Source organism: Gallus gallus, chromosome 4 (assembly GCF_016699485.2).
Source record: "Gallus gallus isolate bGalGal1 chromosome 4, bGalGal1.mat.broiler.GRCg7b, whole genome shotgun sequence".
NCBI classification, from domain to species: domain Eukaryota; kingdom Metazoa; phylum Chordata; class Aves; order Galliformes; family Phasianidae; genus Gallus; species Gallus gallus.
Genome location: NC_052535.1, coordinates 87,954,884 through 87,974,168, shown reverse-complemented (window position 1 = coordinate 87,974,168; position 19,285 = coordinate 87,954,884). Strand labels below are relative to the sequence as shown.

The 19,285-nt window shown below is 44.7% G+C and overlaps 1 protein-coding gene across 1 annotated transcript in view; it reads right to left on the bottom strand.

Moving 5' to 3' along the window:
• Window positions 1-1,799: 1,799 nt before the first annotated feature.
• The window catches only part of ADRA1D (adrenoceptor alpha 1D), a 39,939-nt gene continuing 22,453 nt past the window's right edge, over window positions 1,800-19,285 (bottom strand). The window contains exon 2 of the mRNA XM_004936274.5: window positions 1,800-5,723. Coding sequence (XP_004936331.2) covers window positions 5,155-5,723 — 569 coding nt within the window. The 3' untranslated portion in view covers window positions 1,800-5,154. The remainder of the gene's footprint in view (window positions 5,724-19,285) is intronic.

The following is a 19,285-nucleotide window of genomic DNA, read 5'->3' as shown; positions in this document are numbered from 1 at the left end:
CAGCAGCTCACCAAACGCTGTCTCAAATGCTGACAAGTCCATCACAGTCCTGGAAGGCTGCATGAAGATATACATGGTCTTTTAAGGGTTGCAATGAGATGAAATGGCTGAGTCAAACTGGGAGAGAGGTTGGACCAGCATCAAACTTTACTACACAACCCTAATCCCCGATTGTGTCTTAGTTACACAGGTCATACAATGTTCTCCGTGGATTAAACTTGGGGTGAAGAGAGATGTCCAGCCCAGCACTGTGGTTCTGGCTCTGAAGACTCACTCAGCCCTTGTGACTATGGCATGGGTCTTGCTCATCACGCCCTAGAGAAAGTGAACTAACACTTTCCTCCTGGAATTAATGCAGGACATCAGCCTACCTTGACAGTCACGCAGAAAGGAAGGAAGTCCCTTTAGAAAACTGAGAGTGGCATTAGCCAAGAGCATCCTTTGCTGCAGGCTTGCCAGCAGACATGGCATCTGCCTCCTTTCTCAGTATCAGCCTGACTCAACCACACATAGGCACAACCAAAATACATAGGTCAGTCATGACAACTTTGTCCTGGAGCTGTTGAGCTGCAATCAGAGAGCTGTTTCTGAAGGACAGACAGTCTTGGGCTGTGTTCCATCATTTGCATTGTAAAGAACTATTTCTGAGATACTGCGGTTGGATGTTCTCAAAGCTCTGTTTCTTCCTTCACTGCATTTCATACTCTGTTATATGATGCTGCCCTAGAGTTCTGTGGGGTAGTTATCTTCTGTTCTTAACCTGTTTTCCCCTTTGGGATTTCCAGCTCAGAGCCATGCCCATGATACACAGCCATGAGGAACTGCTGCCTGGTATAAGGATGCATTCTGGGAAATGAACTACCTAGAGTGAAGCTGGAGCATGTGAAATGCTGTTTTATTTCACCATGGGTAGGTTTTTTGGTGGTTTTTTTTTTTGTCAGTGATGATGGAATTTGAATTTCAGGAGAAAAATGACTTCTTTCTTCCCTAGAGGAATCTTCAATAAGCTGAGACTTCAGCTTTCATTCAAAAATCCTACTCTGATGGAAGTTCTTTCACCAGATCTGAGCATAATCATGGAATCATTACGATTGGAAAAGACCACTAAGATCATCAAGTCCAACCATCAACCCTTCCCCACCATGCCCACTAAACCACATCCCTCAGTGCCACATCTACTCTTTCCTTGAACATATCCAGGGATGGTGACTCCACCACCTTTCCTGAACACTCTTTTGAAGAAGAAATGTTTCCTAATCCCTAATCTGAACCTCCACTGGAGCAATTTAAAGCCATAACCTCTTGTTTCCTGTGAGAAGAGGCCAACTCCCACCTCACTACAATCTCCTTTCGGGATGTTGTAGAGAGAAATAATATCTCCCCTGAGCCTCTTGTTCTTCTGACTGAATAATCCCAGCCAGACTAAACAATGCCATAAACAACTCAAATCCCATAAACCATGTAAATCCCACAGACTGTGCAATAGCTTTCCCTCCTCTTGCCCTCCTTCATTCCCATGAGTCATGGCTGCATCCACATCCCTTCTGCTACAGGTAGTACCTGGGAGAAGGCATGGCTTGGTCTAACTCCTTTATCCCTATGTGGCATGAGGTAGACAATGTTCTCTTCTGATTTGTCATCACAAATACTTGCCTGTGGGAATGATAATCCTTGTGGAATTAGGAAAAAAAAACCTTTGTGAAAAACACAGTGGCTGGTAGTATACAGATTTTACTTCCTCCCTCCCTCATCCCCCACAACCTCTGTTATAAAAATCAGACACAGCAGCAGTTCACAACCATGTTTTAGACAGGTTTGTGCATGTATTTGGTACAAATAAAGAAAAATATGTGCATTCTGTTTCAGAGAGCTTACATCAATCCAACAGTACTTGAATCACAAAACAGAAATACTCTGGCTAATAAATACGTCTGGGAATGAAAAATAAAAATCTATACATAAAAAATTCCAATGTCTGCTAAAGAAAATGTACACTTATATACACACTGTAAACAATAGTAATGCAACCCAACTGCTGTCCAGCTCAGGCTGACAGGGACCTTCCTTCTTCCTCAGATGGGACTCGTGAGAGTCTACTGCTCTTCACCACTCAACACTTAACTCACTGAAGCAGCAAGCTCTGATGATGCAACAGTGGCACAAAGCCAGTGCAATGAGGTGATTGCTACTGGATAACCAAGGGATGAGTGCTTTGGGAAATGGCTCTCTTGGAAAATATGGAGAAATGGGGTCTTATCCTCAGCTGTTCACACCCCTCGTTTGTCCACAAAAATCAATGGGATCAGATAAAATTTATCTCCTGAAGTCTGAACTCATTTTTCCAAGCTTGGTGTTTAATGGAATCAGAGGGAAATGCACAAGCTTAAATACTGAGGTCACATTTCATACAACATTGTCCTTCTTCCCCTGGAGCACAGGCAGACCCAGTCTCCCCTAAATGGGGGTGTATAGAGTCCACTTCCAGTATGGATTCTTCTGATGAAATATCCTAAAAGAAAGGAGGGCTCTAGGTGAGAAATGAGTATTTTCTCTTAATGTGGAGTAGTGGAACTCAAGATTTTTCCTACAGCACCTTGTAGAGTATCTTCTGGGGCCTGATTTAACACCCACAGCTGCAATGGAGGTAAGCAAATGGGCCAGAGTGTGGGCACTGTTGTATGTGTATGCATATGTGTATGCATATGAGTGCTTAAACAGATTTAATCCTCCTTTTCTACCCTGTAAGTCTTTAAAAGATTGGGATTGAGAGACAGAAAAACCTCAGAATAGTCCTTCCTTCCCTCCTCTATATATTACATATATAAAAGTAATAAAGAGTGCATGTGTGTCAGTATGGTCATGGATGAGCACATTACTCGGTGCTATGGGTGTCTGGTTGGATTCCCACCGAGGCTGTGCAGCAGCACTGAGGCAGATCTGCTCCTGAGCATCAGAAAGCATCTAATGGCAAATGCCCATCTTCCCCTTGACTAGACTTTCACAGACAGGCAGTAATGCATTTGAGTTCAGTGTAAGTGCAGTGCTGCCCATTTGTTTTGATGAGGTTAACGGCTGGGAGGAAAATATTTGGTCAAAATCTGCAGTAATTCATCCAGTTCAGAGTCCATTGCATTGAGTAAAGGGCAGAAAGGTACTATGGGTGCTGAGATAGGATCTACTCTGGGTGCCATCTCTCAGCATGGGTTTAGATTTCCTTTAAAGCAGATGAACAGCAGGAAGGAAGTTGCATTCTCCGTGCCATGCCTGGGAGCAATTTGTCTCCTTTGACAGCCATCCTTAAGATGATTAGGTGGATGTGCAGTAGGCACATTCATGAATGACTTCTGAAAGGTCTGGGGGACAGTGCTGATGTGGATGAGTTTCCATCCAGAATGTACTCAGCATTGTCTCCACCCTTGATCTTCATGTTCCCATTCTTAATTCACCTTCAGATTCAGACTTTGCCTCCACCACCTATGTGTCTTGTGCCTCTGCCCATGGCTAAATCTTATAAGTCATTATTTGTGGAAACTCTTAGGCTCACTGACAGTCTGAAACTTCATAAAAACAATGTCTAGAATACATGACCAAGTAAGGTTTTCTGAAATGTTCAGCTTGGGGTCTGTGAGCTTGGGGCTGGACTATCCTTTCTCAACTCCATCCTCCCTGAGGTCCTGGGAGGAGACCATGGTGCCTTCCTGAGGAAGGGGACTGTGAGACTGTGAATAATAAAATCCCACACCCTTATCAACACAGCTTTTGTCCACACTAACCAAGGGTAAGTGCTGCTAAGGCTTTGATGTGTCAGGAACAAGGGAAGCCGCCTGGGAAAGGAGTCATGAGTATAAAGTCATTGAATCAGCTGGGCTGGAAAAGACATTAGGATCACCAATGCCCGCCATCAGCCTGACTCACTGAGTTCCATCACTGAGCTCTGTCCCTTAGTGCCACATCCATCCATCCCTTAAATACCTCCAGGGATGGGGACTTCCCCGCTTCCCTGGAGAGCCAGTTCCAGTGCTTGACCATCCTCTCCATGAAGAAATGCTTCCTAATATCCAATTTCTATCTTCCTGGTGTAATTTGACTGTTTCCTTGTGTCACAGTATGATCCTGACTGGGGAGAAGATGCGTCCATGTGAGGGAGCTCCCACTGCACGTCAGCTCCGTTTAAGTTCTGTCTCTATGAGTAATGGAAGCAGGCTCACCACACATCTGCTGAGCCACAGGTCTGGTTGAGTGTGAACACAAGCAAAGCACCTAGGATGCATCTTTACTCAGTGCTGTTTGACAGAAACAGCAAGTGAGAGTAAGAAAGGGAATGAAAAAGACTGGGGATGGCCAACGCATCAAAAGGAGTTGCTTTCTCTGTGTCACAGCAGGATGCTTGCTGGAACAAAGTGGGCTGCACGTTTTTTCACTGGAAACTGGAATGAGAAATGTGTCACAGGTTGGAATTAGAGAAGACCTGCACACCCATTGGATCAGTGTATACATCTGGACTGTTCCTCTGTCCTAAAACCAAATGGCGTGGTGGTGGCAAAGCTCTGAGCACTGCAAATGTGATGGCTGAGGGACAAGATCTCCCAGCCCTGCTTGGGAATACTGCTGTTTGCTCATCCAGGCAAAGGCCTGGATGAGACATCCTGTCGAGCCCCATAGCCCTGCAAGCTCCCAACCCGGTGTCTAAAGGATCAGCTGCCAGCTCCTGCTCACAGCATCCATTCTGGATGGAAACGTTATCATGTGTACTAAGGCAGAGTTGGCACCTTTCGGGGTTCAGTACTTCCAGTAGTGGTGTTTTTAAGGCAAAGGAGACATCTTGTTTTCCCTCAATTGGACAACTTCCTCCAAAGTGCAAGATAACCATCACATTGGAGGAAACAGACCTCTTCTGAAGGCCATATGCACCCCACACTTCCCCTTCCTGCCACAGATCATTACAATGGAATATTCCACTGGCTCTTATTTGAGGAACCCATAATCCCATAGAAGGGATTGATGTCTCCATGGAGGATACTTCCAAAACCTTTGGGCAACTGCATTTTATACCTGATTGCTGCTTCCAATCTGCCTGACAGACCCACAGATGGTACCCCTTTGTGTTTCTGCAAGATACCACTAAAGAAACAATCGATACTTGTCCCAGTGGCTTCAAATATCCGTTTCTCTCAGCCCACAGCAGTCTGTTAAATCATAGGTTTGATAGTCAATGGTTTCCATAAAGTCATGAGGGATCCCAATTGAGACAGACTCCACCTCTGTCTTGTAGGTGGCTGTCACCCCTCCTTTGCTGGACCCTCCCCGGATTTTGTTAGAAAGGCTGTTCATCTTCTCTTTCAGCTGGGCGGATGCTGGTTTCTGGAAAGGATTGAGCATTTTCCAACCCTTGAAGCTGAGTGTTCGCCTCTTGCCAGCTCTCTCCTGCAAGGAGGAGTTAAATATGAAGGAGCTGTTCAGGGTGCTAATCCTGGGCCTCAGGTCCGTCTCGGAGTCCTGCACAGAGCTGTTGACTGAGGCCCCTCGCCAGTGGTGGTCGTAGACACGCCAGATGGGCCTTCTTCTGCGGTGACATTGGCACTTGAGTAGCCTGATGAACGCTCGCTTGAACTCCTTGCTGGAGCAGGGGTAGATGATGGGGTTCACGCAGCTGTTGAAGTATCCCAGCCAGAAGATGACCTTGAAGACCATTTCTGAGGGCTTCAGAGATGGGAAGAAAGAACCTTGGAAGAGATGGAAAGAAATAAGGTTAGAAGAAGCGGAAGGACATGGCAGCACAGTGTAGCAAGGCTGGTGGACAGCCATTTCTTGGAAGGTGAGCCCTGAAGGAAAGCTGAAGGTGTGTTTCTGATATTAGGTCCTTGGCTTGCAATATTATTGCTACCAAAGTGAAGATCTGGGCACTACAGTACTGGAAGGCATAGAACATAATGATGGATAATACCATGTCCTTGGCAGGAGCCTCCCTGCCTCCACTGTATCAGGGCTTGTAGTCACTGTCCTGCTCTAATCTGATGCAGGAGAGCCAAATCAATGAGGCATCTTCCATATCTCAGGACTGAGTTGCTTTCTGAGACCTTATAGCAATGTCTGAGGGTATCATTTGGGGGATAAGATTCAATAGTATGGGGAGGCAGACCTCAGAGGCCATCGAATTCTAAACCCCACTGCAGGCAGGGATGCCCACCACTGATCCAGGCACTAGGTCAGGTTGCCCAAGGCCCCATCCAACCTGGTCTTGAACACCACTTCTGCGCTGGAAGTTCCTGCTGGTTTTCCTAAAAAAAAGCGGAGGTTTTCTTTGCAGCCAGAAGATGTCAGTGTTGCTCCCACATGGCCCCATCCCTTCGCATTACCCACTCAGATCCGAAATAACTTTCTGACTCAGCCTTAATTTCTTTTAATTTTAGCTCTGGATGACAAATCATGCCACCATGTGACTGAGCGTTAATTTGTATTTTAGTAAATAACATTAGCTCTGGGTATCATTATTATTTTCCCCATGCTCAAAAGCCTGGTGTCAAAACAGTCAAACAGGTGCCAGATATTCATGACTGAGGCTCTGAACTTTCACAGACTGCATTAAAACTCCTCACATTGGTGGTTTTCTACTTTTTTGATGGGGAAAAAAAAAACAAAAAGCCACCATCCAGGAAACTCAGAGCTCTGATTTCAGCAAAGCTTTCTTACATTCATCCATCCCTTAACAGTGCAGCGTTTGCACACAGACTCAGTCTGTAATGGGGGCTCAGTGGGGTATGTGAGCTACCCCACCACAGAGAGATCTCCACATTTTCTGATGATTAGGGCAGGGAAAGCACACACACGGAAGTCCAAATTAAATATCTGCCATAGGCCAACTCAAGCCATAGGGCTGGAGCGCATGCTGGCTGTCAATATGCGCTGTGGGTGGCACTCAGTAAGGATAGCAAGCAGGCCTGATGTCTCTGTGCTGAAAAGACCTGGGGCTGTCATGGAGATGGATGGCATTTGCAGAGTAATGAGCAGCTCCTGGTGGTGCAGTCCATGGTTTCAAACAGAGCGAGGATAGAGGTTTGCAGAAGCTGTGCCCCTCCTGTGGCTGTGTTTGAGTCAAAGAGTTTATTCCTTCTGGGATAGTGCTGAATTTAGAAGTTTATTGGCTGCTTGACTCACAACATTAAATTCTAACCACAGAAACACCATCCTGGAGAGTTTAGACCCCAGCAGTGCTGGAGCAGTCTCCATTTGCACATTTAGTGTCTCTTCCACTCTCCAGCCACCTGGGCTTCAAGCCTTCCCCTTTTCTTGCACCCCCAGGTATCCTGATGCAACACTCCATCCTGATGCAACATGGACCAGTGGCAGGTTTCTAAGATCAACATCAATTCCTATCCTTAATTTCAGGTCTTGGCATCAGTGGGTGGTTACATTTAGGGTAGGGAAGCTCTTTGCTCTTTACCAAGAGAGTGGTGAGGAGCTGGAACAGGCTGCCCAGAGAGGCTGTGGATGCCCCATCCCTGGAGGTGTTCAAGGCTAGGCTGGATGGGGTCCTGGGCAGCCTGGTCTAGTGACAAATATGAAAGTTGGCAGCCCTACCTGCGGCAGGGGGGTTGAAGCTTGATGATCCTTGAGATCCCTTCCAACCCAAGCCATTCTATTACTCTATGATTTTCCTGCTGGACTCACCCATGTTCCACCCTGATGGGGTCTAATCTCCAGGACCATGGGTTCCATGGCTTTCAGCCCTGCAGTAAGACCTTACATTGTCCAATCTTGATTCTGCCATAGCTTGCTGTGAGCACTGGGGGCCAAGACAGGCGAATAAATCCTTGAAGCTTGAAATATCACTTATGTTCTTTTCAAGAGAGAGGAGAGGTTCTGTGCCTCAGCTTACCCACTGGAGATGGAAGACAATTGCCATCATCTCTTTCACAGTATTATTGTGAACCCTGTTTGCAGCATGCACTCAGTTCTTAGAGGAACCATGGCTTTATGCAGAATACTCTTTTTTAATTAAGAAAGAGGAAAATAAAACTTCATTGTACAGCGCGGTTTCTGTGCTATGCTCTTCCTTTTAGCATCCAGATTGTAAATACAAACTGAATAGCCCAGGCTACGAATTCAACTGTATTTCAACTTTGGCTGGTGTTCACCCCCTAGAACCTTGTGTACATCTGAAGACAAGGGGCTCATTACCATCATCATTACCATGCAAATAAGCATGCCCCTTGGAAGAGACATGTACTGTGTGCATCCATGGTTTCCTCTTTTGATAACACCGGGATGAACAGAACAGGGCAAGGAGTCCCCAGAATAGTTCTCTGGCTTGTAATCTTGTGTATGCTGGAGCATTTGGCTATCTTGGTAAGCACTGGGAAGTTGCTTTTAAGAAAGAGATTTGGGGGCCTTATTTTAGAAAATAATAAAGTACGGAGAGAATTAGCTTTTTCTTTGTACACATGACCATTCAATTACATTTTGATAGATGGAAGGTTTATGAATTGAGCTGTAGGACAATGGATCATAGAATCACAGAATCATTAAGGTTGGAAAAGAGCTCTAAGATCCCCAAGTCCAAACCCAACCCATCCCCACCATGCCCACTGATCATGTTCCTCAGTGCCACTTCTCCGTGGTTCCTGACCACCTCACCACTTCCCTGGGCAGAAATGGTGTTGGGATGCCTGAAAGAAAGCACTAAGTTAATGGGCACCTAAAATGCTCAGGAAAATGTCTCACGCTTCCAAGATCTAGAAATAGAAAATGGGAATAAAGATATAGCGGTCGGAAATGATACATTAGCACTTGGGCTTGAAAACTCAGTGCAAGAGCATATTTGGATGATCTGACTCCCAAAACATAACAGGGCAATATCAAAGGCAGAATACCGAGTCCAAATGTTTTAGGACCTGTGCCACAGCACTGTTTTTGAACTCTTGGTTGTATCTTGGTGGAGGATGTTCCCAGGCAGGGTGGGAAGCAGAGCTTCATCTTTCATATTTTCCACTGCCTGGTCAAGAAAGTTCTGTGCTGGCTTGCGTAGATGCTACTGAGGACTTCATTTTCTCCTATTATATATATATATATATATATACATATATATATGTATATATGTATATATATATCTGTATAATAATGCTCCTGGGGAGAGTAGGGGGTAGTTGAAAGTCTTTTTTGAGCTTTAGTTCATGAAGTATTTATGAGCATGAAGCTCACTGTGGGCTTTCCTGGCCACAGTCAAAGTGTTTTCTTTCTTTTCTTCCAGGCTCACACAAAGTAAATTAATTAAATTTGGCCCAAAGCAATCATATATTGTCAGTTTCCACTTATTACACAGCTCGTACCCCTCCTTATTGGACCTCTATGAAGGACAATACTGCTGATGTGTCTGGCAAGCTATGGGACAATGGGCTGGATATTAGCAAAGACTTCTGCCTATATGTGGAGCTGGGAGTCTGAAGTTCTGGCTAGTCTTTTACAACCTTCTCCTCCATCTACTGTCAATAACTTCCTTTGGTCATTGGTAGGCATACCAGGGTTCATAGAGGGTTAACACCTCCCTACAACTGGTGGTATATCTTGGGGTGATGGAGTTCACTGCCTTCCTAGGATGGATCCAAGAGCTGCTTGGCAAAGGACAGTATGTTCACAGTGACTCTGGCATTTTCCCCAGAGGACGATGGTGTTAGGATATTGAGTGGAATTCCTCAGGCCTTTGAGCCTTCCAGCTGTGGCCCGACCCCATAAACAAGCTACAGATAAGCAACAGCTTCTGTCACGCCAATGAAAACCCTGGTGAGCTGCTTGTGTGCATCGCTGCATGTAGGCATGCCTGTTTCTCTGAACTTCTGCATGCTGATCCTGCTGGGAAGAAGAGCATGGAGAAACCACCCCTTCCCTACCCACTGCTGACATTCTTGGCAGCACTGTTTTGTCCCATTCTGGTCGTTGGATAAGCTCCTTCTGGAGAGCTCCAGCATTGCCAAAGCCCATGATGTATATATCTGAAATGCAAGGTTCATGTGGCACAGAGGATGACCTGCAGTGTGATGGGGCTCAGGGAAGCCTTGTGTTAGTGCTGAGGGCAGAAGGAAAGTTGCAAAGATGGCAGATGCCATCCATGGAGGTTTCTGGAAGCTTTGGAGGACCTTGGCACTTTCAATAGCACATCAAATCTGAGAACTAAGTGTGGTTTTCCCATAAGCAAGCAAATAACAATGTGGCAGAACCTTATTCTCACAGTTTACTGGTGTAATTCACTGCTCTCCAAACATTTCCTCGCTGGGCTGTGGTTTGCCCAGAGATGTGGTTGATGCTCTGTTCCTGGAGACTTTTAAGGCGAGGCTGGATCAGGCCATGGGCAACTTGATCTAGCTGTGGATGTCCCTGTTCATTGCAGGGGAGTTGGAATAGATGACCTCTGAAGAACCTTTCCAACTCTAAGGGCTCTATGATTCTATGATGTCTCCTTAGCTTTCCTCTAAGTTACACCAAATCAGTAGAAACTTGGCTGAAATTGCCCTTTTTTTCCTCTCAGAGCTCTCACTGGAGCTTTTCTCAAAGCAATCCTGTGAATGTGGATCACCAAGGCAAGCCATTACCATGTGAATCTTTCCAAGAAAATCTGCCTGCTAACTAACTCACCCATCTAAGTTTAGGCATCTGAAAAGGTCCCAGTGCTCCTCTTGCACTCAGTGGCATAATTGACAGTGTCAGTGGAATGGATGGAGTAATCTGTCTCATTGTGAAGCTTTAGCCCACACTGGCCAGGTGAATCACACTCAGTTTCCCCCAACTGGACCTAAACTCTTAGCTCATGGGTAGAAACCACATTATATAAAGGCAGATCAGGGTGACTTGGGATGAATTCCATTCTTAGTGTCATTGGCATCTCATGGTCTCCTGTCTTAGGAAGTCTTGCAATCTTTCCATACAAGTTTCCCTCGTGACTCCCATCACTGGGACTGTTTTGTCAGTGAACCTCCTATAGTGAGAGAGGGTGGCTCAGTTGAGAGTCACACACATACATTTGCCCAGGGAAATAGTGGAGTCATTGTTACTGGAGACTTTCAAGACAAGGGTAGGTGTGGCACTTAAGGACAAGGTTAGTGGGCATGGTGGGGTTGGATTGGCAATTGGGCTGGATGAGCTCTGAGGTCTTTTCCAACCTTAATGATTCTATGATTCTGTGATCTAAACTAACAGCAACTACTGGATCTACCAACAAAAACCTAACTTGTTCAAAGTGCTAATTTGCTTAGAATGCTCCAGCTAAATCCCTCCAGATATCTCTCATCCAGGGAACAGTTCACTCTGGAGACTGCTTTCAAAAGGCCACCAGGACATGACTATGAAGTCCCCTAGGAATGTTGCAGCAGGCTCTGCACCCTTAATCACTTCCATATGCCTTTATGCCACATCACAGCATACAATGCAAAGCATCTGTTTAAGACTAAAGATCCACTCTGTTGGGCTGCTCTTCCAGAGACCCATCACTCCTGCAAGAGATTAATTATTTTGTAGGACCACTGGGAAAGTGCATGGGGCCTAAGAGAGTCTTTGGGCCAGGGACTATAAAGTACAGAGTCATAGAATATCCTGAGCTGAAGGGCACCCACAAGGATCATCAACTTAAACTCCTCTTTCCATACAGGACCATCCCAAATCCAAGCTCTATGTCTGGGAGCATTGTCCAAAAGCTTCCTGAGCTCTAGCAGCTCAGGGCTGTGCTCACTGCTCTGGGTATGCTATTCTATTCCCACTGCCCTCTGGGGCAGAACCTTTCCCTAACCCCCACCTGGCCATCCCATGTTGATCCATGCCATTCCCTTGGGTCCTGTCACTGTCACCAGAGAGCAGAGATCAAGTGTCCAAAGAACAATGAAGACAGGTCTGGACCCAGTGCATAGGATGGGAGGGCACTGATGCTTTGTTTGGGGTCACACAACTAAAAACAGCAGAAGACAATCTCCAGAAAGAGCTTACATCCTTAGCATTCTTCTTCCAAGGAATGGGATACCCCATGCTAGCATCATGCACAAAGATTCATTACCTTGAACTGAATCTAACGCTTCCCATCTTTAATTAGGGATGTATAAAGACAAATGTCTTGCACAAGATAATAAAAGAATAATTAATTTACCCTTAGGGACTGTGTCCTGCTGCTGCATAGAGTTTGCTCTAAAGATGTACAGTCTTGGGTCTGTAGGAGAGGCAAGAGTGGATTCCCATGATTTCCAGCTCTGTAGCCCTGTGGCATGATTATAAAATCATCCATTTAAAGTATTTCTGTCAGCAGAATGAGAGTTTTTCCCTGCTTCCTGATATCTAACAGGAACTTTGTGGACATGAATTGGGCAGGACCCAGCAGAGCAAAGGCAGAGACATTCTGAAACCACATCTGGGGTTGAATGTTGCAAACCAAACTCATTTCTCCATTTTTAAAGCTTTGAAAAATGGTTAGGAAAACATTTCTGTACAGGAATGAAGAGCAGGACTGAATGTCTGCTTCACATTTTGTAGAAAGCAATGTTGACCCATTTGCTATCTCATGCTTGCAATGAAGTCAGGACCTGGATTTCTGTAGACCATCAATCCCAGGTCACCTGATGAACTTGCCATCAGAAGCATGTAGGAGGATGGGTTTTAAAAATGAGTCACAGGATTAATAAAAAGGACAAAGAGATTGGCTTTTTTTTTTCTTTTTTTCATTTGGCTCCTAGTACAGACTCCCTTAAAAGTAATATTTTTGCAGCATCTATTATGCATGGGAAAGATAGATGTATATCCAACTGCCTATTCCTTAATGATTCACAGATAACAGCCTGACTCCAGCCCCAAAGGGAACTTTAAAACAAACCTTAAAATTATGAGACTCAGCAAAAGGACGTAAATAAAATTAGGAAAACAAAACAAAACAAAAGCACATCTGAAAGACTCACCAATTTGGCAAATCCAAAGGGAAATACAAGGAAGGTTTTTATTTGCCTGATGCAAATGAGAAAAAATAACAATAATAAGTCTCCAGAGAGAAGGAAGAAGTCAGGGTAACTGAGTTGCATGTCAAGAGCTCATCTTTCTGTTTGAGCAGGACGAGGATTGGAATTCACTTGCTGATATTAGAGCAAGCACAACAGAGACCGCAGTGAAATTCTTGCCTGCATGGTTAAACAGAGGAAACAAGCTTGGAGCAGCCTCTGAAAAGAAAATTTCCATCTGGCTCGGGATCTGAATGAGCACAATGGCCATGCGATGTTGCTAGGTTCCCTCCAGGGCAATACAAAAATCAGTGTGTCATTCAGAGAGGAGCACTCCCGTGGCTCTCTGTTGTGCAAATGCTGGAGTGTCCTGAGGAAGATGGTGTTGCTGCTGGCAGTCTCTTCCATGCACGATAACATCTCAAACACACTTTTGGGTAATGCAGACAGTATGACTGTCCCATGGGGGAAGGAAGGATTTACAGGCAAGCTTTGTAAAGTAGGGGTGGACGTGGCCTTGGAAGTGGAACATAGCACATTTTGTTTGTGATGGATCTTAAAAGTCCTTTCCAACTCAAACAATTCCATAATTCTGTTATTCTATGGACAAAACTTCAACTATAGGCAAAGATAATCCACAGATGCTACTTATTCGAGTTCCCTGTGAGCTAACACCAGTAACGCAATGTGTATGAAGCCAACCCGTGAAAATTCCCAGCCACGGATAATATTGTCCTGAACTGCTGGTTTGCATAAAATGCTGTTTTGGTGGTCCATAACTCCAAGCAGCATGTAGCTGACAGCCTTCCAGTTACGTCCTTAGCTTCCTGATGTTTGTATTGCTGCCTCACAGGTGTGACTTGGTTGGTTAAATATAGGAGGTTTGAGTAATTCTTATCATCCCATTGTATCTTTCTTGGCTTACTCATACAACTGGTGATAAACTGCTGCGACCTTGCTATTACCCAAGAAAAAACACGCTGTGGGAAGTCAGTATGGGGCTAAGTTCAACATGAGGTTGTCTAGGAATATACACTACATGCTCCTGTCTGTTCAGTCCCCCTGCAAAAGGAGGTGTGTGGGTTTAAGGTGAATTTCTACTTTGCAATCCCAACTGGCTTCCATTGGCAATCCACTGGGTCCCAATAGACTTCACACTAATGCAACACCTGATCTATATTAGGAAATACTGTAGGACTTATTTAATGGACTATTCTAAAAAATCAACAAGAATTTCATGACTATCAGCATCATTATTTAGATAGATGAAAATATAGCATAGAGGTGGCTGCCAACTCAATTAAATGCACACTGAATCAAGACTAATGCACAATAATTAAGGAAGAGAGATGGCAAAAATTATTCTGGAGGGATCTATTGAAGATTCATTGCAATAATCTACTTGAGGAAACCTGAGATATTACAAGGAATGAAGTGATGAAGACTCTCCCAACAAGGTGGGTAAGTCAGTAGATACGTTGCTATGACTAAACCCTCTGATATCTTGTTTGATGCATATATTCATGGAATGTCATCAAGGATATTTACAAGTAGATTGCAAAAATGTTTCTTCAGCCCTTTCCACAAAGCTTTGCTCTTCTGTATCTATAAATGGTGAATCAATGTATTACAGGGCTTTAAACAGGTTGTTCTCCAGCTTTTCTGAAACAGAAGCTGTTAATCCTCATCACTTTTTGCAGACTGCCTGGCTCCCTTTAAATCTGTTTTCCCATTAACCATTTGTCAAGATTTCATGGACCAGCAAGGTCTGAAGGCCACAACTTAGGAACCACTGTTCTAGGCTATTGGTTCTTGCATTTATTCGCAAACACAATGACATTGTGTGAAGCACTGCAACTGGCTTTCTCTATGCAAATCCTTTCAGCAGTGTTGAGTGTTCTCATAAAACTTCCTATGTAAATAATTATTGCTCCTCTGTGGGTTCCACAAACAGAAGCTTGGCTTCAACCCATCTCCAAGACAAGATATCCCTTTTCTATCAAACTGTCTCCTCCTCTATTGTCAGAAACATTGAGAATGTGTATTTTTTTTCCACTAAGTAGAAAGCTTGGGAAATCCTGGAGAAGAGGAGAATGATTCCCAAGCAAGTCATCTGAGTCTTGGAAAAATCACTGTGTTTGCTGGGTCGGTCCCAAGACTACTCTTTGTTTTTCCAACTCAGAAGTTCTTTTCTCTGCACTTGGTTTTCTAAGAATGTGAACTCACCCGCCCCGTCCTGTTTACAAGCTCGTAAATATGTAGATCAGATTTGGCTGCAGGGTAGCCTTTGGAAGGGCTGAATCCTGCTGGGAACACATGGCATTTTATGTACACTAAGGCCAGATCTGAGAAGAGCAAAGGAAAAAGTCAATTTTTCACTGGGCCCAACCCAAAGAAAATTCTCCCCCAGAGCAAAATTCACAAGTCCTGGCTTTAACTTACAGTGCGAAGCAAGCAGCAATCACCTTGAGTGGGTAGGCATCACCAGGACACAAATAGAGAAAGGATGACTGACCTAAAAGGTGAAAAATTGTTTTCAGCTGATCGTTTGTGATGCTTATGGCCCTAATCATGGAGAACTTGGTAATGGCGGGACGCCAGCCTTAGGAAAATGCGCTATTGGAGGAGGTGTGGGAGCTTCCTTAGTGTGTTTCCACCATACCAGTCCCAAGGACATTCTGTTTATATCAAAATCCAGCAGACAGCACGTCACCGGCCATAAGAGCCTGGCACAGCACCACTTGCAGCCCGTGCCCCTTCCTGGAGTCACTGGCTGTGCAAGATGCTGAACAGCATCCTCCAGAGAGCTGCGAGCTGTGATGTCATGGAGGAAAGGGTGGAGAAGAAAGACTGGGGGAGGCTGGTATTTTCAGCTTTCACAAAAAACCAGGACCTGTTGTGTGGGCTCAGGAGGGGTTATTCAAGACCAGCCAGCCAACTTCTTGTTTCTTGTCAAACCCAGTGTGGAAAATCCTCCAACACATGCCTGGTTTCCGCACCAAGCTCCAAGGCACGGCCCTTCTACAGTTAGATTGCATGGCAAAATCTGCAGTTATTCATTGCTTGCTGTTTTTTCTGACTTTTTCTGACAAGAAGGAAAACTTTTTTTTAAAAGTTCGTATTTTCTTTTTCTTGCCAGCCTGAAATTATTCCAAGGAGACATCTAAAAGCTGCTCTGTATCTCCCAACCCTAAAAACCAGCTTTCAGCTGATATCAAGCTCTAAAAACATTACACTCCCCAAGCAGGCTTTTTTTCACCCCTCAGAAAACAATGGGTCACTGTAACAGGGCTCCAAAAATACAACAGGAATGCTGATAACAACATCCTCATAGCTCCCAACAGTTCCCAAAGCCTTAGCTTGGAGGGATAAGACCTCGTGTAGTGCCATGAAGGACACCTCTCAGTCCTTGCTCCCATCTACATGATGAGGATCGTGTCATCTGTCTGATATATCCTGTTGTGCATCTTTTATCTAGTTATTTAGCAGTGTTGGCTTAAGCCGTATTTCTGGGTAAAGTCAACAGGGACAGAGTAAGGGAACAGATTTTGACTGAGGGGCACAGAGGCTGTTAGCAGGGACCATGGAAAGAGTTTGGCCTGGACCTGGTGCAATGCACAGCAGAGCCAAGGGATGGATATGCATGCTGATCCTGGTCTGGGAGTGTTTCTCTGTGGCAGTGCCAAGCATGTGGGGAATGTGTGGACCCCTGATCCCCTTTATTTGCCAGCATTGTTGTGTTGAGGTTGGACTTGATGGTCCCTTGAGGTCCCTTCCAACACTTATGTCACAGTAATGTCACAACCTGTCAGGGGGAAGGAGTGACAAGCCCAGAAATCCCAGACAATCATTTTCTTCTCTTACTTGAAACATACATCTGGATATCATGGCTGAATAGAAGATGGAATGACGAAACACACCAAAAAATGGTTATATAGTTGACCTAACAGCAGAGCCAAGCCTGGGATGAGCACTGAGATGCTGGCAAGGATTATAGCAGCAGTCCAACCACCATCATGGTTCTTTTGTTCAAGGTCTATAGCCACAGGAAGACTTAAGAAGACTTTTTTGGGGGGGAGGGGAGAGAATGCAAGAACCTTGCCACACTGCCTGGTTTGAATGCCTGCACAGGGCAATGGGATCTTTGCTGAGAGGAGCTGAGTGTCTCAAAGAGCCTCATTTCAGTGATGAGGCTCATTCTTCACTGACATGTTCCCACTCCATCTCTGCCCTATCTCTACTTCTTTTTTAATCTCTGATTCTGAGGGGAAAAGATGGAAATTTGCATTCAATTTCCATGGCAATTTGTGTACATCCCATGAGATACCCACCTGCCTCTCTCTCGCCTTTTCAACAGATAAATAAGCCTTTCTGCCGCCCCTGCTCATCATTCACTGCTCAAAAGTAATAGCTGTGGGATCTAGGGTGCCTGCCTTAACATGTCCTTGACTCTTAATTAACTCTTAGATGTGCTAATTTTGCATACTGACTTCTTGTTCCAGGGAGCTAACCCTAAGTGGACTTTTCACCCCTTCTTAGAAAAGAGCTGTTTTCATGGACAATCCCTGCCAAGAATGGTGTCATCCCAGATAATTATTATGTCCTCTTCTCCCATCATCACAGATTTTTTTCACACATGCCACCTCCCTCTGATGAGATGTTTATTTGATGAATAAAGAACCGTGCCATGCATACTTCGCTTTACTTGAGGACTTCCATCAGCAGTGTTGTCTAAAGGCAAAGAATCTGGGTGTCCAATGGGGAACTCCCAGTGGGTCCCCAAAGCCTTCTGGTCTTTGAGCAGAAGTCACTTGTGTACCTTGTGCAACAGATATGCCCCCAAATAGAGACATTGCATTTGCTCTGAGATGAGACCCAGCTTCCCTGCAAGACAGATCCTTCTTGTTCCTGCATCCAGCATCCAGCGGATGCTCCATCCCTGGAGATACTTAAGGTCAGGCAGGATGAGGCTCTGAGCACCTGATGGAATTGTGGGTTCATTGCAGAGATTTGGACCAGATGGCCTTTAAGGGTACCTTTCAACTCAAACCACTCTGTGTTTCTATGTTAAATTTTCTGAATGTATGCAAAAACACAGCAGTGCCCCAGATCCTCAAGCCTTTAGGCTTGCTTATAGGACACAAGACCTTTGCACATCAGGCCCTGAGCAAAGACACAGACAGAAGCTTTCCGTAGCTCCAGATTCTTACTCTGCTCCTACAGATCACCTTCAGACATTCAAAACACTGAAAAGAGCAATTCTGCTGGCGGCTGAAACCATCTGCCTCAGTGTTTCTTCAGGACTATCAACTTGCTTGTACCCAAATAGCTTGTAATAGTGGGTGAAGCTGAGTCACCTGATGGTCCCTAGCATGAATGTTATGGTACAGATTTTAAGAACATTTACACTCTGAACTCTCATTAAATTCATGGCCATCTTGCGTGAAAAGCATATCCTTATGAACAGGAGGACCTTTTCCTCCGTTTCAATCCCTGTATCACAAACAGTAGCGACACTGTCAGTTCCGGAGGAGTGCTCCTGCCCCTCCAAACAGCAGCACATGGGAGCATTTAGGTGAAATGGCTCTTTGGAGAAATACATTTCTTTCCAGTAACAGTTGATGGTTTGATCTTGCAGCTACCTCCCTCACAGAAAGGCTGTCAAGGCTGCTGGCAAAAAAGACATGTGCGATCCACCTCGGAGCAGTGATTCATGGAGTGTTAGTAATAATAACAAAAACTCAGATCATAAACAAGCCAAGAAAAGGAACAGATGAACCGGACCAAAGAAGAGTGAAAAACGGAGGGAGCTCTTATGGAAAACCATGTTCCATTTCGGTGCCCGCAATGCAGAATAGATGCCGAGGAGATGGAAAATGCTCTGAGGAGCTCTACGAGATGATGCAAAGGTCTGGAAATCTTGACTTAAGAGAGTGAAATTAATGGAGTGTGATCTATTGGCATTATCCAAGAGAAATTGAAGCAGCTTGCTCATGCACTGCAGTGACATACAGGGGAAGCCATTTCTGATAGCAAACGAGTTTTTAATCCAGCCAAAGGCAGTAGAAAAACTTAATGGCTTGAATTTATAGCTAGATAAATTTACATTGGAAAGAAAGCAGTCATTTTTAATAGCAATGATATAAAGGAACTGGAAAAAAAACATGACTAGAGACATGGGTTCTTCATTATTTGCAGTCCTGAGCGTCTTTCTAAGAAAAAACATGTTTTTGAGTAATGGGGTGAGCTGAATAAGTTACTGAACAAGGTGCTTGTGTTGTCAGTAAATCACAGCAGACAGAAACTTCTAGCCATGCAAACTGTGA